Source organism: Pristis pectinata, chromosome 19, assembly GCF_009764475.1.
Source record: "Pristis pectinata isolate sPriPec2 chromosome 19, sPriPec2.1.pri, whole genome shotgun sequence".
In the NCBI taxonomy this organism is placed as follows: domain Eukaryota; kingdom Metazoa; phylum Chordata; class Chondrichthyes; order Rhinopristiformes; family Pristidae; genus Pristis; species Pristis pectinata.
The window spans coordinates 18131019-18149855 of NC_067423.1; the positions used below are offsets into that span (position 1 = coordinate 18131019).

General features: G+C 46.8%; 2 protein-coding genes across 8 annotated transcripts in view; one reads left to right on the forward strand and one right to left on the reverse strand.

Annotated features, from left to right (window-relative positions):
* chkb (choline kinase beta) overlaps positions 1 to 18837 on the forward strand; it is a 697917-nt gene that overhangs the window by 425773 nt on the left and 253307 nt on the right. The gene's annotated exons all lie outside the window — the stretch shown is intronic.
* The window catches only part of LOC127580350 (alpha-N-acetylgalactosamine-specific lectin-like), a 242869-nt gene continuing 228255 nt past the window's right edge, over positions 4224 to 18837 (reverse strand). For 3 of the 7 annotated variants that reach the window (XM_052033688.1, XM_052033686.1, XM_052033685.1), the window contains 3 exons: positions 17748 to 17888; positions 10981 to 11092; positions 4224 to 4423 (listed from right to left, as the gene is read on the reverse strand). In XM_052033688.1, coding sequence (XP_051889648.1) covers positions 4347 to 4423; positions 10981 to 11092; positions 17748 to 17888 — 330 coding nt within the window. In that variant the 3' untranslated portion in view covers positions 4224 to 4346. Of the gene's footprint in view, positions 4424 to 7427; positions 7569 to 10980; positions 11093 to 17747; positions 17889 to 18837 lie in introns of all 7 variants that reach the window. The other 4 variants (XM_052033690.1, XM_052033687.1, XM_052033689.1 and 1 more) reach the window with 4 other exon arrangements.

Here is an 18837-nt window from a genome sequence, read left to right on the forward strand (position 1 = left end):
GGTTGAGGTCCATATCGGTACCAATGACATCGATGGAAAAAGGGATGAGGTCCTGAAGGTAACTTTGAAGAGCTGGGAAAGAGATAAAGGAACAGGAACCTCAGGTGGTAAACTCCTGCCTGTCAGTATAGAAACAGGTGGAAAGCACAGATAAATACATGGTCAGAGAGATGGTGCAGGAGAGAGGGCTTTAGATTCCTGGGGGAGGTGGACAGTACAGGCCTGATGGGTGCATCTCATGGACTTGTGAACCATGTCCTGTGGGCGGTTTGGTTGTGTGGAGGTGGATTTCAACTAGTTTGACAGGGAGATGGACACAGGAAGTTAGCAATGACAAGAGAGAACATGGAACTGTACAGCACAGGAACAGACCCAGTGTATGTGCTGACCATGATGCCAATCTAAACTAATTCTATCTGTCTGCCCACGGTCTGTATCCCTCCATTTCCTGCCTGTTCATGGTCTGTCTAAATGCCTCTTAATCTTTATGATCACATGTGCTTCCACCACCTCCCCTGGCTGTACTACCCAGGCACCTTCCACTCTCTGTGCAAGCACTTGCCTATTTAACTCTCCTTTAAACTTGTCCCCCTCTCACCTTAAAGCTGTGCCCTCGAGTATTTGATATTTACTCCCTGGGGGAAAAAAGGCTCTGGCTCTCTTCCCGATCCATGTCTCATATTTTATATACATCGATCAGATCACCTTCAACCTCCTTTCCAGAGAAAACTATCCAAGTTTTCCAACCTCTCCTTACAGATAATACTCTGTATTATGGGCAACTTCCTGATGAACTTCTTTTGCACCCTCCTGACAGCCTCCCCATCCCTTGTGTAATTTGGCAACCGGAACGACACACAATGTTCCAAATGCGGCCTAAACAAAATTTTACACATCTGCCACATGACTTGCCAACTTGTACATCACTGCTCTGATGGATGAAGGCAAGCATGCCCTGCACATTCTTCAGCATCCTATTAAGTTGTGCTGCCACTTTGAGAGAGCTATAGATTGCACCCCAAGATCCCTTTGTACATCATTGCTTCTCAGGGTCCCGTATACTTTCCACTGACATTGGACCTCCCAAAGAACAATGCCTCACACTTGTTTGGACTACACTCCATCTGCCATTTTTAGGCATCTATATCAATATACCAGCACTGATTCCAACTGAACTGGACACAGACCACCTGTCAGAATAACACCCATCCACACTATCCTGTCTTCTATGGCTAAGACAGTTTTGAATCCAATCGACCAAGTCACCATCGAATCCATGTGCCTTCATCTTCTGGAACAGCCTGTCATGAGGGATTTTGTTGTGTGCTTTACCATTAACTATTAACAGAGACATTGTAAAGATGCAAAAGCCACCGAATCCTTGGAGCTGCTCTCTAGTCCTGTGTAACTGAGGCCTGTGCACACAGAGTGAGCCTGGGGATGGCTTAATGGTTGATGAGCCAGTGGTGAGGCCAGATTTAAAAGCAGCAGTCTGTTTCAAAAAAGAATGTCAGTGTGTGAGGAGGTGTTCTTGGACCGGTGACAGGTTGTCTTTGACAATGCAACATATTGCATTTTACAGTATGTCCTGGCCTCTCACTACCTGTGGGCACTCTGGGCTATTATGGAGGTGAAGATTTCCAGGGTGAGTTTAGTTACATGTGAGTTGTGTGTGTATATTTCTCTGACCCACTCGGTAACACAGCTGCCTCTTGACCAGATCTATCACTTCGATCCACATCCCACCAACCCCCCAAACTCTTGTGCCCAAGGTAAGAGGACACAGGCCTGGGGGAGATGTGATGCCATGGAGAGAGAAATGTCCAACTGACAGAAAGGGGGGTTGGGATAAATGGGTCAGTTTTGGATTGGCACTCAGTAACCAGTGCAATGCCACAGGGATCAATGCTGGGTCTCAACTATTTATAATCTACAGTTTGGACTGGGATGAAGGGACTGGGTGTGAGGGACTTGAGCAGATTGGCTGATGGTACAAAGATAGGTGGGTTGGCAAGTTGTGGGGAGCACACAGCCTGCAAAGGGACATGGTGAGTGGGCAAGGAGGTAGCAGATGAAGTCTGGTGTGGGAAAATGTGAGGTTATCCACTTTGGAAGGAAGAATGAGCAAGCAAAACATCACTTGAACAGAGTGAGACGACTGAATATTGTGTCACAAAAGGATCAGGGAGTGGAGTAGATGAAACACAGAGTTAGCATGCAGGTACAGTAAGTACTTGGGAAGCTGATGGGATGTTGGCCTTTATTGCGAGGTTGATGGAGTGTAACTGGGGAAGTTTTGCACTTTTACAGGGTGCAGGTGAAAGTGCACCTGGAGTACGTGTACAGTTTTGGGCTCCATGTGTGAGGAAGGATCTGCTTGTAGTGGAGGAGGGCAGAGAAGGTTCACTAGGTTGGTTTCTGGGATGAAGGAACTGACAAAATGACCACAGGTGCTCCTGTAGGAGCCTGTAGCAGTGTTTGTTCAGTGTGTGTTCCCATACTGTGTATCGTTGTCCTTCCTGTGCCCGGCAGTCTCCCAACCCGGTGACGTACAGTTCCACAAGGCTGGTGTTCCTTTGAGATTTGGGCCAGTTACAGTGGTTGAAAGTGTTGGCTTGTGTTGGGGAGTCCAAGGTCTGAGCGTGACTGGGCCAATTCAGACTTTGTTGTGGTTGACTTCTGTTGATGAATTTATGGTGTCTCTGGAAAGGCCCGTACTTGTTGTCCATCCCTTATTGCCCTGAACAAGGTGGTGGGGAGAGATTGCCTTGAACTGCTGCATTCTTGTCATGAAGGTGTTCCCACATTGTTGGGTCAGGTGTTCCAGGATGTAAGCCTGGTGACGATGAAAAAAGACCCCACTTCAGCCTGACTTGGAAACAGAACTTGGAGGAGAAGCTGTGGGAGGGGTTGCTGTGCACCTGCTACCCTCGTCCTTCTTGCTGGAAGACGTCACCTAACCACTGAAGTAATGAGGTGTTGTTTTGAACACACTTCAACACCATTTGAGGAAAATGAAAGAGCAATGTACTTCTGGGCAATGAAAGTTAGTCTGAAAACATTTTAAACCAGAATCCTACACTGATCTACTGTTGAGGTTGGTACAACTGCTCCCCATAACCTTGAGCAAGGAACATCTGCCCAGGTCCCTGCTCCCGAAAGAAAAGCAAATACTTGAAGTGGAAAAACTCAGAACTGAGCATCTTCAGTAATGTCACTGGGAGGAAATATCATGTTTAGGTCAATGAGTTGCATTTCTAATCTCACTCTCCAAGTTGCTACATAACCTGCTTCCAATTTCATTCCTGCTTCTGATCAGGGTTCAGCAACCAAGTCCAGCATTTCTCCGAAATAAATAAAACTTGTATTAACTCCCTGTCGGGACATATCTCGGTGTCACTGATGCCGCTGACACTGAGTGGTTCAGTGGAGAACACAGCTGCCCAGTCAGGCTACCTGCTGGGTGTTTGTTTCTTGTGTGCTGCAGGTAACAGTGACTATCCTCTCCCCTCGGTGTGTACTGTCAGTGGCCTGCTGATCCACGGCCAGTACAGAAAGCAACCCCTGGGCTGGACGCTGTGCAGGATACATCCTGGCTGTACTGTGGGCAGCCCCTGGAGTAAGTGTGTAGACTGCAGTGTCATGTAGTTTACTGACTGACTTTGGAGAACTGAATGCCAGCTCAGTGGATGTACCCAAGTGGGTCAGAGTGGTTTAATGTTGAGTTATTCCCACCATCTCATTCACTTTCAATATCGGTTCAGGAAATTCCTCAACTCCCAGGGCCCCGTCTTCCCTCAGCACATTGACTGGAGAGTTGGGCAAAGCTTGCGTTCCGTCAGATCATGTCCAGACATGTGTCTGGAATTATTTGCAAATTGCCCAAGTTTGAGTTGATTTCTTTTAAAACAGACAGGTTTTCTTGCAGTTGTGCAAAGGAATTTCTGGGCCCAGATAATCCTTCCCAGCCCATCCACAGTATTGTAAGACCTCCTTCCCTGCAACTATTCCAGTAAATCCCCTCTGTACCTGCCAGAGCCTTCAATTCACTCCCACATGCAGTAACCAGGATCCAACACCAGGTGTAGCTAAAGGAAAAGAATTAATTTTGCAAAGTCTGTGCTGCCTTCTCCTCAGTGCAGCACTGATTGCAGAGGTTGGGGGGAAGCAACAGTGGGACAGGAAGGCTGCTAGAAACTGGACTCACAGCACCAAAACACAGCTCAAGATGCAATTCTCTTTATTATTGGCTCAGAAGCTAAGCGAGTACAGGCTGCAAGAGCAGTTACAAAGAAATCAAGGCACTGAATCCACAGCTGGAACAGATGAGTGGATGAATCTGGAGTTTAAATGCCACGCAGTTTGTAGAAACAAACAAATCCAATTTTCAGGTCACAGGATTCATCATTCCAAGTTCCATCAGCTAAATGCAGGGGAAAACATATCCAACATTTACCTGTTAGTCCACAAGCAAAATGTTGTAAATTCTGGAAAACAAACAAATGCTGAAAATACTGTGGGTCAGACAGCATGTGTGGAGAGAGGAACAGGGAGGTGATTGACATCTGTTCCTCTCTCCACAGATGCTCCCTCATCTGCTGAATGTTTGCTGCATAATCTGTTTTGTTCAGTCTGAATGTTTCATCTCTGAAAGTGTGTCTGGGAGCCATTAATTTTCCAACTCTTGAGACATGGAGTCAGAGCAATGCAGCATGGATAGAGGCCATTCAGCCCAACCAGTCCACACTGACCAGTGCCCACACAGCTCATCCCAATTTCCTGCATCCCTCTGAGCCCCACTCCTCCATTCAACTACCCATGTGCTTCTTAAACCTTACTATTGTATCTGCCTCAAACTCTTCCCCCGGCATCTCACTCCATGTACTCACCACCCTCTGCATTAAAAAATATTCTCCTCAGGTCCCCTTTAAATCTTTCCCCTCTCACCCTGAACCTATGCCCCCAAGATTTGGACTCCCTTACCTGGGGAAAAGACTTGCCATCCACCTTATCTGTGCTTCTCATGATCTTAAACACTTCTACATGATCACCCCTCATTCTCCCACATTCCAAGAAATAAAGGTAGAGCCTTGCCAATCTCTCCCTATAACTCAGGCCCTCTTGTCCTGGCAACATCCTTTTAAATCTTCCCTTCACTTATTCCGGTTTAACCATATCGTTCCTATAACTGGGTGAGCAAATCTGTACACAGTGCTCCAAGTATAGCCTCACCAACAACTTATACGACTGCAACTTAATGTCCCAAATCCTACACTCAATGCCCTGACTGATGAAGGCTAGTGTGCTAAATGCCTTTTTTACCACCCTGTCTACCTGTGACACTGCTTTCAACAAACTATGCACTTGTACTCTGAGATCCCTCTGTTCCATTACACTCCCTCGTGCCCTACCATTCATAATACATGTCCTGTGCTGGTTTGACTTTCCAAAATGCATCACCTCACACTTATCCACATTGAAAACCATTTGCCACTCCTTGGCCCACTTCAATAACTGATCAAGATCCCCTGTAATCTGTGATAACTTTCTCCACTATCAACAAAACCTCACATTTTGTCATCCACAAACTTACTGATCAAGCCTCGTGCATTCACATCCAAATTATTTATTTGAGTAATGAATAACAAGGACCCCAACACTAACCTCTGCAGCACACCACCAGTGACCGGCCTCCATTCCAAGAAACAACCTTCAACCACCACCCTCTGCTTCCCACCTCAGAGCCAATTTTGAATCCATCCAACGAGGTCTCCCTGGATTCCATGCATCCAGTCTGCCATGTGGGACTGCAGAGGTCAAAGGCCTTGCAGAAGTCCAAGTAGACAACATCCACTGCCCTACCCTCATTTATCTTTTTGGTTCCCTCTTCAAAGAACACAAAGATTCATCAAACACGACTTCCCACACACAAAGCCATCATGACTCCTCCCAATCAGACTCTGACTGAGAAATGCTGGTAGATCCTGTTTCTCAGAATTCCCTCCAGTAACTTCCCCACCACTGATGTCAGACTGACCTGTCTGTAGGTCCCTGGCTTGTCCTTGCTATCCTTCTTAAATAACAGACCAGCATTAGCCACCTTCTAGTCTCCCAGAACTTCACCAGTGGCTAACAATGAAGCAAATATCTCCACAAGGGCCTCTGCAATTTCCTCTCCAGCATCCCAGAAAATTTGAGGATACATTTGGTCAGGACCTGGGGATTTATCCACCATAATGCACTGCAAGGCTGCAAATACCTACTCCTTGGAAATATGAATGTCCTCCAAAACATCTCCTTCTTTCCCTCATCTCTTGAGTAATCATGATTTTCTCCTCAGAAATTTCTCAGGTAGGGACATGTTCAAAACAGCTTTGTGGGCCAAAGGGCCTGAATTGTGCTGTAGGTTTTCTGTTTCTATGTCTCTAAAACTAAGAAATATTTGTCAAAAATTCCACCCATCTTCTGTGGCTTAAGACATAGGCAGCTCTGCTGATCTCCAAGGGAACCTACTCTCTCCCTGGCCACCCTTTTAATATAGCTATTGAACCTCTTGGGATTTTCCTTAACCTTGCATGCCAGATCCATCTCATACCTTTTCTCTGCCCTCCTGATTTCCCTCTTTAATGTTTTCTTAATTTTTTTTGTAGTCAAAGGATTCAATCGTCCCCGACCTCCTACACCCAATGTTCGCTTCCTTTTCTTGACTAGACCCTTAATCTCTCGTCAGCCAAGTTTCCCTAAACTTGCCAGGTTTATCCTTCAACTTAACAGGAATGTGCTGCTCCTGGACTCTTGATATCTCACTCTTAAAAGCCTCCCACTTGCCATTTGTTCTTTTCCCTTCAAACAGGCTCACCCAATTAACCTCTAGAGACCCTGTCTAATTCCTCCAAAATTAGCCCTACTCCAGTTTAGGACCCTAACCTATGGACCTGTCCTATCCTTTTCCATCACCATCTTGTAACTAATAGAATTATGGTCACTGGAACCAAAGTGGACCTTGAGTACCACTTTAGTTAGTTGCTCTGCCTCATTCCCCAAGAAGAGGTCCAGTATTGCACCCTGCCAAGTAGGTGCCTCTACGTGTTGACTCAATTAGCTTTCCTGGACACATTTCACTAATTCCACCTCATCCAGGCCCTTAAGACTCTGGGTTGCCCTGTCAATACCATGGAAATTAAAAATTCCCATTAATACAACCATATTGTTCTTACAACTACGAGCAATTTCTCTCCATACCTGCTCCTCAAGTTCCTGATGATGACTGGGTGGTCTATAATACAGTGCCACCAGAGTGACCCTCCCCTTCTTGTTTCAAAGTTCTACTCATATGGCCTCACTGGACGATCCCCCAAGATAGTCATCTCTAAGCACTGCTGTTACATCCTCCCTTATCAAAAAGTCAACACTCCCTCCTCACTTACCTCTGTCATGCCTGTAGCATCTGTATCCTGGAACATTGAGCTGCCAGTCCTGCCCTTCTCTCATCGAGACAAGAGACTGCAGATGCTGGAACCTGGATCAGCAAACAATGTGCTGGAGGAACTCAACAGGTCATGCAGCATCTGTGGGAGGAAAGGAATTGTTGACATTTCAGGTCGAAGCCCTGTATCAGACTGAGAGTGGAGAGGTGGGACGGCCAGTATAAAGAGAAGGCGAGGGGTGAGACAGGATTCTGAGGAGGGGTGTAAGATGACAGGCAGGTAGTGCCAGGTAGGGGAGGTGAGTGAGGGCCCTTCTCTACTTCCAGGATGAAGCCCAACACATACTGAAGGAGCAACACCTTGTATTGCTCCTGGGTAGTCCCCAGCCCAATAGCTGAGTTTTCCAATGTTAGGTAAGCCTCCTCGCTGATATTTTTCCTCTTCACCTCCTGCTTCTGATCCTCCCGTCCTCCCTTTTTTGTCCCCTTCCCACCCTCGGCCCAAACCCCCTTCACCCATCTTTATTCTCTTGCCCCTTCTATCTCCCCACCCACTTCACACAGGTTTCTCTCCCCTCCCCCCACAAATCCGCTTCCAACTGTCGTTCACCTCTCCCCCAATGGTTCCCATTCTCACCACCTGTACGTATCTGAATCCACTCTGGTAGAACCTTGTGCTCCTGTTTATCTCCCCCCAGCTCCCCTCCCCCACCTCCTCACTCCCCTCCCCCACCCTCCTCCATCTGGTTTTTCCCCTTTTCCCTTTGTCTGCCTCCATCTATCATTCACCTGCTGCAACTCCAACCCCCCTCGCCTCCCCCACCCAGCACTACCTGCCCGTCACCTTACACCCCTCCTCAGTCCACCAATCACCTCGGAATCCTTCCTCACCACTCTCCTCTCTATGCTGGCCATCTCCTCTCTCCACTCAGTCCTGATGCAGGGTTTTGACCTGAAACGTCAACAATTCCTTTCCTCCCGCAGATGCTGCAGGAGGATCCAGCACATTCTTTGCTGCCTTTCTCTAGGCCACATTTCTGCTAGGGCGATAACATCCCAGTCCCCAGAGCCAATCCATACTCTGAATTAGTCCACCTTAAGTGTCAAGCCTTGTGCATTGAAATAACTGGAGTTTAACTGAGTATTCTTTTCCCTTCCTTTATTGTGTCCCTGGCTAATGTGATTATTAAACTTGCTCTCAGTGGCTACTGCTTTATCCCCTGACTTGCTCCTGCTCACAATCCCACTTTCCTCCCAATCTAGTTTAAAACCTCCCATGTAGCACTAGGAAATTCCACCTGCAAGGATATTGGTTCAAGTGCAACCCATCCCTCTTGTACAGGTCACCTCTACCCCAGGAAAGATCCCAATGATCAAGGACCTGGATCACTGCCCCAGCTCCTCAGCCACGCTTTCATCTGGCCAACCTTTCTACTTCTGACCTCACTAGCAGGTGGCATCAGGAGTAATCTGAGGTCACTGCCCTCCAGGTCCTGCTTCTTAAATTCTTACCTAACTCCCTATACTCATTCTGCAGGACCTCTTCCCTTGTTCTGCCCATGTCATTTGTGATAATATGCACAATGATTTCTGGCTGCTGCCCCTCCCCTCTGAGGATGTTCTGCAGACACTCTGAGACATCTTTGACCCTGATACTCAGGAAGCAACAACCATCCTGGTGTCTCTTCTGTGGCCATAGAATCTCCTGTCTGTCACTCTCAGTACTTGGATCCTGTCTGACTGCACCCTTTCCCTCATGCTCAGAACCAATCAGAGTGCCAGAGAGCTGACTACCGCTGCGAGGCCCTGAATAAAACATCCCTCTCAACAGTATCTAGAGGGATACCTGTTAGTGAGGGCAATGGCCACAAGGGAACCCTGCATTGTCTGCCTACTCCCCTTACTTCCTCTGGTGGTCACCCCTCTATCTGAAGCCTGCACCTTAGGTGCGACCACCTCAATAAAAATCTCATATATGATGCTCTCAGCGTCCTGGATGATCCTGAGTATATCCAAATCCAGCTCCAGCTCCAGCTCCTTGACTCTGTGTGTTAGGAGCTGCAGGTGGATACACTTGCCGCACGAGGGAGACCATGAGGTTCCTCGACTTCTTGCATCTTGCAGTAGGAGCAGTCCATTGCCTTAACACCATCCTGCCTACTACACAGAGTCAAGTGGACAAATGAACAGAAAAACGAAACCTGGCCTGCTCCTCACCAAAGCCTCAGCTCCCCACTCTTACACTGGCCACTCCACAATAGCTGCTCCAAAAAAGCTTTTCTGGCTTGACCTTACCTTTTTATTGTCTGCTCTTAATTAGCTAATCAGCCAATCAATGAGACACGACTCTTTTAAACTGTCCCATTCTCACTTCAAGTCCTGACTCCTGGAAAATGGAACTGGAACCTGTGATCCGTGAGATTGCCTTGTAAATAAAGGGAGTCACCTTCCTGTTGTGGTGCCGTGTGCAGTCAGAGTGGGTGTTGCTGAACCCTGACACCTCACAATATTCACTGGGGGTTTGGACTGTTCCAGACTGAAGTGGCTGGGCTCAACCTGGGCTGGAACTCCCTGTGCGGGCTGGACAACACGCCTGTCCCATCAGAGATAAACCGAGCCCTCCCCATACCATGGAGCTCACACAATAGGAGCAGAGTCTGGAAACTCCAGAGCTGGAACTTCTGCAACCGATTTAATTTCTAAATCTGGGAACTTTACACCCGTGCACATTCCAATACCTGCAGCGTTACACCCGGTGTGTGTAGAATTAGGGTGTTCCCTTGCACGTGGAGCACAGAAACAGAGCACTCGGCCCACGGGATCCGTGCTCATGTTGCTGCTCCACACCAGCCTCCCCCCTCCCTTCATCCAAGCCCATCAACAGATCCGTCTGTTCCTTTCTCCATCTCTCTCTCCCTTAAGTGCATCTGTGCTCTCTGCCTCGATTACTTGTGGTCCTGAGCTCCACCTGCCACCACACCCAAGTCAAGAAGCTTTTCCTCTGTTCTCTCTTTGATTTATCGGTGACTATTTTACATTGATGACCCGTGAACCTGGTTCCACACAAAGGAGGAAACATCCTTTCTACATCCACCCTATAAATCCTTCACAGTGAGAACGGCCCCTGGCTGGTCACCCCTCAATCTTCTTTCTTGTGGAGAACAATGGGCAGGCACTGTAGTGTAGCCGTTAGCATAACGCTATTACAGCACCAGCAACCCATGTTCAATTCAGGGCGCTGTGTGTAAGGAGTCTGTGCATTCTTCCTGTCTCTGTGTGGGTTTCCTCCTGGTGCTCTGGTTTCCTCCAACATTCCAAAGACGTACAGTTTAGGAAGTTAGGGCATGCTATGTTAGCGCAAGAAGCGCAGTGACACTCGCGGGCTGCCCCCAGTACACTATGCGCAAAAGGTGCATTTCACTGTGTTTTTCGATGTACATGTGACTCAATAAAGATATCTGAAGTCAAGCCCCAGCCTGTTGGATCTTCCCTGCCTCTGTGTTTTGTGATAAGTTCACTTGTCATAAGTTCATTCCTGTCACTTTTGTACTTACGGAAACGATGAATGTTCACACAGTGTTCATTGTTTTCAATATTATTTGGTTCATCCTTTGCCCAGTTTTGGTAACTGTACGAAGATCCATCAATCCATGTGAAAGTCCCTTCCTGTGGGGTATAAATCAATGATTATCTCTGTGGGAATGCTGAGTAACCTGCCCCTTAATGGCACAGGGAGGAGATGTACCTGAGCCAGAGTGAGACCAGAATACGAGCAGCCAGGACAAATAGGGCAGTGAATGAGATTTTAAATGATGGACTGGCAGGGTGGGGGAAATCTCATGGAAGTAACAGAATCCTTGGAACAAAAGAAACCGGATCTGAGAGTGAAGGTCAGGGAATAGGAATAATGGTAACTCAGACAATGAGGGAGAAGGTAGTCACTGAACACAAATACAAAGTCTGATCTCTCAAAGACAAACGGTGAAACAATTCAGAAAGGAACTTCAAACACCTGCAGAGCAATGAACACAGAATCCCAAACCAAACAGGAAATGGAGGCAGTAACTTGTAGCACGGATCCAGATGTGTGTGTGGAGGAGTGGAACACTGAGCACATCACCCACTCCCCCCACCCCACTGCCCCACCTATGGGGACCAGTCCAGATCAGGAGCACATCTGGAATATTCACTTCCCAGCCCCAGGACTAGAGGGGCTTTGAATGTGTCTGAAGGTTTAGTCCATCCTTTCTTCAGGGGAGTAAATATCCCAAACACACACTCTCTCACTCTCTCTCTGTCTCCCTCTCTTTCTCTCTCTCTCTGTCTCTGTCTCTCTTTCTCTGCCACATAATGCACAGTTCAGGATAGGTCTGTTTTGTTACTTAGTATCCTGGTTATTTGGATATTCAAGGAGCCATCCCTTACTGTAACTAAAAAGGTATACTTTGGGTGGGTCTGGGAGTTAGTGCTCAGAAGCTTTCGGACCAGCCGCCAGTATTAAATATTCAAAGAGATTCTGCTCATTGCGATGTGCTACCATTGTAAGTATGTAATTCTGCAAAGTTACCTGTCTATATTCAAAATGTTAAAGTTAAGTAGGAGATTATAACCATTGAAACTGCAGTTACTCATTTATTGTTGTCTTTGTGTTCAAAAAGTATAAAACATTGTTTCAGTAGAGGAGAACTAGATTCTCTCCAGGAGATCTGCTGTTTTGAATAAAGGCTTTTCTATCTCCCAGTTACAGCTTCTATGTAGCTTAATTCAGTCAGTCACAACACTATCTATGCCCCTCATGATTTTATACACCTCAGTAAGGTCACCCCTCAATCTCCTACACTCCAAGAAATAAAGTCCCAGGTTGTGCAACATCTCCCATAACTCAGGCCCTCAAGTCCTGGCAACATCCTCACAAATCTTCTCTGTATTTTCTCCAGTTTAATGACGTCTTTCCTATAACAGGGCGACCTAAACTGTGCACAGTACTCCAAGAGCAATCTCACCAACGTCTTGTACAACTGTGATGTAACGTTCCAACTCCTATACTCAGTGCCCTAAATGAAGGCCAGCTTGCCAAACGCCTTCTTCACCACCCAGTCTACCTGTAATGTTGCTTTCATCGAACTATGTGCCTGTACTCCTAGGTCCCTCTGTTCTACAATACTCCATAAGGCCCAACCATTCACTGCATAAGTCCCACCCTGGTTTGACTTCCCAAAATTCAACACCTTGCACTGATCTGAATTGCCAGTGCGCAGGCGCGGGAACAGAGCGGAGAGTCAGCTGACCTGGTGAGTTTTTTTCTCTCTCCATTTGCTTGGGGTCTTCAATCATAAAAGAGAGGAAGGGTCCAGCGGAGCGGCCAGCGTTGTAGTGGGCCAGAGTCAGAGTGGGAAATTAGAGGCTTTGACTCAAGAGGCTTCACCGAGGTGAGGCCGAGTCAAAAGAACAAGTAAGAAGGGCAAGTTTGTCCTTTTGTTGTTGCTGCTTTGGTCTTAGATTCCCTTAATACACTGTAGGCAGGATGGCAAATATGGCAATGGAATGCTCCTCCTGTAGGATGTGGGAATTCAAGGAACTTGATGGTCTCCCTGATGACTACACCTGCGGGTAGTGCAGCCAACTTCAGCTCCTGAAGGACCGGATAAGGAGCTGGAAATGGAGTTGGATGAACTAAGAATCATCCAGGACACTGAACGGATCACACACAGGACTATTGAGCAGGTGGTTACACCCAGAGTGCAAGATTCAGGTAGTGGATGGGTGAGCACAGAGAGAGCTAGGGGGAGAAAGAAGTCAGTGCAGGGTCCCCCTGTGGCCATTCTCAGCAACAAGTATACCCCTTTGGATACTGCTGAGGGAGATGACCTACTTGGGCAAGGCAGCAGCAGCCAGACCAGTAGCACTGTGGTCGTCTCTGAGGCTCAGAAGGGAAGGGTGAAGTCAGGGAGAGCGATATAGGGGACTCGATAGTCAGGGGGACAGACAGGAGATTTTGCAGCTGCCAAAGAGATGCCAGACTGGTGTGTTGCCTCCCGGGTTCTAGGGTCATGGCGGTCTCAGAGTGGTTGCAGAATACTCTTAAGGTGGAGGGTAAGCAGCCAGAGGTCATGGTGCATATTGGTATCAATGACATAGGCAGGGGAGGGGTAAAGGTCCTGCGCCGTGAATATAGGGAGTTAGGAAGGAGACTGAAGAGCAGGACCCCCGAGGTAGTAATCTCCGGATTACTCCCAGTGCCCCGAGCTTGTGAAGGAAAGAACAGGAACTTAGCACAACAAATGAGTGGCTGGGGAGATGGTGCAGGGGGCAGGGTTTCAAGTTCTTAGAATATTAGAACCTTTTCTGGGGAAGGGGTGACCTGTACAAGAGGGACGGGTTGCACCTGAACTGGAGGGGAACCAATATCCTGGCAGGAAGGTTTGCTAATGCTACTGGGGAAGGTTTAAACTAGCTTCACAGGGCGATTGGAACCGGAACAACAGATCAGTAAGTGAGGGAACAGGCAGGAGGGCTGATGTCAGGGAGTGTAGTATTAGGCAAATTCCTAACAACAGATGTGATGGGACGAATGGTTTGAAGTGTTTGTACTTTAATGCTCGGAGTATTATGGGCAAGAGTGATGAACTGAGAGCATGGATCAGTACATGGAACTATGATGTTGTGGCCATTACAGAGACTTGGTTGAGGGAGGGACGGAAGTGGGTGATCGATGTAGCAGGGTTTTGAAGTTTTAGGAAGAATAGAGAGGGGGGTAAAAGAGGGGGAGGAGTAGCAATACTAATTAGAGATAATATATCAGCTGCACTCCGGGGAGACATAATGGAGTGCTCGGACACAGAGTCCATATGGGTAGAACTCAGGAATAGGAAGGGTGCAATCACTCTCTTGGGGGTGTACCAATAGTCACCGGGGCATTGAGGAACAGATACGCAAACAGAGAAATAGGGTCTAACTCAGCAGCCATAGTTGTGGTCATGGGAGACTTCAACTTCCTTAATATAGATTGGGACTTTTTTAGTGCAGGGGGGGTTAGATGGGGCAGAAGTTGTTTGGTGTATCCAGGAGGAGTTCCTAAATCAATATGTTGACAGTCCAACAAGGGGAGAGGCTATTCTGGACCTGGTGTTGGGTAATGCGCCTGGCCAGGTGACTCACCTATCAGTGTGTGAGCAATTGGGAACAGTGACCACAGCTCATTTAATTTCAGGAAAGCTATAGATAAGGATAGGTATGGGGCTGGCGGGAGGGTTTTAAGTTGGAGCAAGGCTAATTATGAAGGCATAAGGCAGGAACTAGGTAAACTGGTAAAACCTTTTTGCTGGCAAGTCCACGACAAACATGTGGGAAGTGTTTAAGGATCAAGCACAGAGGGTACAGGATAGGTATGTCCCAAGCACATGAATGACCAAATAAGGGAACCTTGGACGTCCAGAGAAATAACAAACTTAGTCAGGAAGAAAAAGGAAAATTATGTAGAGCTTCGGAAGTTAGGATCAGATTGAGCATGTGAGGAATATAAAGAAATGAACACAAGAAAGGAATTAGGAAAATCAGGAGGGGCCATGAAAAGTCCTTAGCAAGTAGGATTAAGGAGAATCCAAAGGCATTCTATACCAATGTAAGAAACAAGAGGATAACGAGGGAAGGAGTAGGACCACAAGGATAAAGAAGGGAATCTATGTTTGGATGCAGAGGGTGTGGGTGAGGTTCTGAATGAATGTTTCTCTTCAGTATTTACACAGGAAAGGGACATGCAGGATGCAGAAATTGGAACTGACGGCATGTTAGGGCATTTAGAGGTCAAGGAGGAGGTAGTGTTAGGTCTCCTAAACAGTATTAAGGTGGATAAGTCCCAGGGCCCGATGGGATATACCCCAGGTTACTGAGGGAGGTGAGAGAGGAAATTTCTGGGGCCTTGACCAATATCTTTGTGTCCTCTTTAATCACGGGTGAGGTCCCGGATGATTCGTGAGTGGCCAATGTTGTTCCCCTATTGAAGAAAAGAACAAGGGAAAATCTGGGGAACTATAGACTGGTGAGTCTCACCTCAGTTGTAAGGAAATTGCTGGAGAAAATTCTTAGAGATAGGAAATATGAGCATCTGGAATCCAAAGGCTTGATAAGGGAAAGCCAGCATGGCTTTGTGTGGAGCAAGTCGTGTCTTACTAACCTGGTTGAGTTTTTTGACAAGGTGACAAGAGAGATTGATGAAGGTAGAGCTGTGGATGTCATCTATATGGACTTCAGTAAGGCATTTGACAAGGTCTCACAAAATCAGTTAATCAAGAAAGTGCAGATGCATGGGGTCAGTGGAGAATTGGCTGTGTGGATCAAGAACTGGCTTGCCTGTAGAAGACAAAGGGCGGTGGTTTAAGGGACTTATTCAGGCTGGAGGCTTGTGAGTAGTGGTGTTCTGCAGGGATCTGTGCTGGGACCTCTGCTGTTTGTGATGTACATAAATGACCTGGATGAGTATGTTGATGGATGGGTGAGTAAGTTTGTAGACGATACCAAGATTGGTGGAGTTGTGAATAGTGTAGAAGACTGGTGACGGATACAGCGTGATATAGATCAGCTGCAGATGTGAGCAGAGAAATGGCAGATGGAGTTTACCCCAGATAAATATGAGGCGTTGCACCTTGGTAGGACTAATGTCAAGAGGTAGCACACTCGTAGGGCAAAACCCTTAACGGTGTTGAAGAGCAGAGAGACTTTAGGGTGCAAGTCCATGGCTCATTGAAAGTGGCTATACAGGTAGATAGGATGGTTATAAGACTTAAGGAATGCTTGCTTTCATTAATCGAGGTATTGAGTACAGGAGTCAAGAAGTTATGATGCATCTCTATAGAACTCTAGTTAGGCTGTATTCAGAATATTGTGTGCAGTTCTGGTCACCTCACTATAGGAAGAATGTTGAGGCTTCAGATTGGGTGCAGAGGAGATTTATAGGATGCTGCCCAGATTAGAGGGCATGTACTATCAGGAGAGGCTGGACAAACTTGGGCTCTTTTCTCTGGAGTGGCAGAGGCTGAGGGATGATTTGTTGGAAATGTATAAAATTATGAGGGGCATAGATAAGGTGCACAAGCAATGTCTTTTTCCCATGATTGAGCGATCCAATACCGAAGGGCATGCATTTAAAGTGACAGGGGGTAGGTTCAGAAGAGACGTGAGGGGTAATTTTTTTACACAGGCAGTGGTGGATGCCTGGAATGCATTGCCTGACAGGATGGTGGAGGTAAATTCATTGGGGGCTTTTAAGAGGGGCTTGGATGGGCACATGAATGACAGGAAAATGGAGGGATATGGGCATTCTGTAGGTCGGAGGGATTAGCTATGTCGGCACAATATTGTGGGCCGAAGGGCCTGTTCTGTGCTGTACTGTTCTATGTTCTGAAAGCCATTAGCTAATCCTTGGCCCATTTACTGAAGTGAACGATCAGCTCTGAGTTTCAAATGATGGAGATTCAATCGGGTAGTCATAGTAAAATGTCTCCACTTGTGCACTTGTGGTGCAGTTGAAAAGCAGGGACCACAAATATCAGAGAGTCATTGATCAGTCCAGCAGGATCCTCGAGAGAAACCCTTTTCTCCAGAGTGTTCAGGATGTGACTCACTGGGGTCCGGGATCATTGAGACAGATCAGAATCTCACATTTAAGGGAAAGACAGAGAAGCTCATGAGGGAGAAAGGAAAGTCACACTGATCGTGTTAGATGAAGGAGGGTGAGAGGAGGCTCATGTGGAGCATAAACAGGGACAGAAACATGTGGGATTTGATTTGATCACAGGACGTGGTGACACTGGTCAGACCTGCATGTAATGTCCTTCCCTGATCATCCTTTTACCATTTCAGAGGGCAGGTAAGAGTCCACACATTGATGGATCTCTGGAGTCACGGCGAGACCAGACTGGAGAAGGATGGCAGATTCCTTACCCTGAAGAACAACAGTGAACTGGATGAGTTTTTACAACAGTCTGGGAGTTTCATCATCACCGTTACCGATGGTAACTTTCTACTCCAGATTTATTGCATTTTATTTACTTGGATCCAAATTCCCTGGCTGCTGGGATGGGATTCAAACTTGTGACCCTGGATCATTAGGATACCACCCAGTAAATTAACCACTACACTGCCGCACCCCTATTACTCTGCAGGACGTCACGTTTCATTCTAACTATGAACAACAATGCAACTTCAGAATGTTGTCTGTCACCTGCCTTTTGAAATGGTCAGAGGAGATTGGGGAGGGACAACAACTTCTGGTCTGTCCAGTGCCATGACATCCTGCAATGTAACTCGTCATCGGTAACTTTACCTTGCATCTGTCATTCAGGCCAAACCATGCTTTTGGTTTCTTGATGTCCACGGCCCTGACCACATCAGAAATGAAACTGTTGTGTTCGCTCGAGATCACAGAAGCCAGCTGTCCATAGTGTGGGTCTTGATTACAGAAATCCTGTAAACAAAAGAAATAATTGATCTGTTGCTGAGAATCCACATCTTTCACCCTCCTACAGACCCCTCAGTAAATTGTCCAACCTGATAGAACATACAACAGTACAGCGCAGGAACAGGCCCTTCGGCCCAGTATGTTGTGCTGGGCAAATTAAGCCAATGACACTGAAATAAAGTAATTCCTTCTGCATGCACATGGTCCATATCCTTCCACTCTCTGCATATTCATGTGATAATCTCAGACCCTCTTGAACACCTCTGTTGTATTTGCTGCCATCACCATTCTTGACAGCACATTCCAGGCACCCATTATTTTTCTGTGTTAAAAAAAACACTTACCCCGCACATCTCCTTTGAATTTTGTCCCTCTCACCTACTATGCATGCCCTCTGGTATTAGATATTTTGATTCAGGGAAAAAGATACCGGCTGTCTACTCCATCTATACCTCTTATAATTTTATAAATCTCTATCAGGTCTCTCCTCAGACTCTGCCACTCTAGAGAAAACAACCCTAGTTTATCTAACAACTCCTGAGAACATATGCCCTCTAATCCAGGCAACATCCTGTAAACCTCTTTTGCACTCTTTCCAAAGCCTCCAGATCCTTCCTATGATGGGGCAACCAGAATTGACTGCAATACTCCACATGCAGCCTAACCAGAACCTTATAAGGCTGCAACATAACTTCCTGACGCTTCAATTCAATGCCTCAACTAATAAAGGCAAGCATACCATAAGCCTTCTTTACCAACCTATCAACTAGAATGGCCACTTTCAGGGAGCTATGGACGTGGACCCCAAGATCCCTCTGTCCATCAATGCTGTTGAGGTCCCTGCCATTAACAGTGTACTGCCCCTTTACATTTGATTTCCCAAAGTGCAACACCTCACATTTGGCCAGATTAACCTAACTCTGTACTAACCCGACGTAACTGCACTGTTTAATGA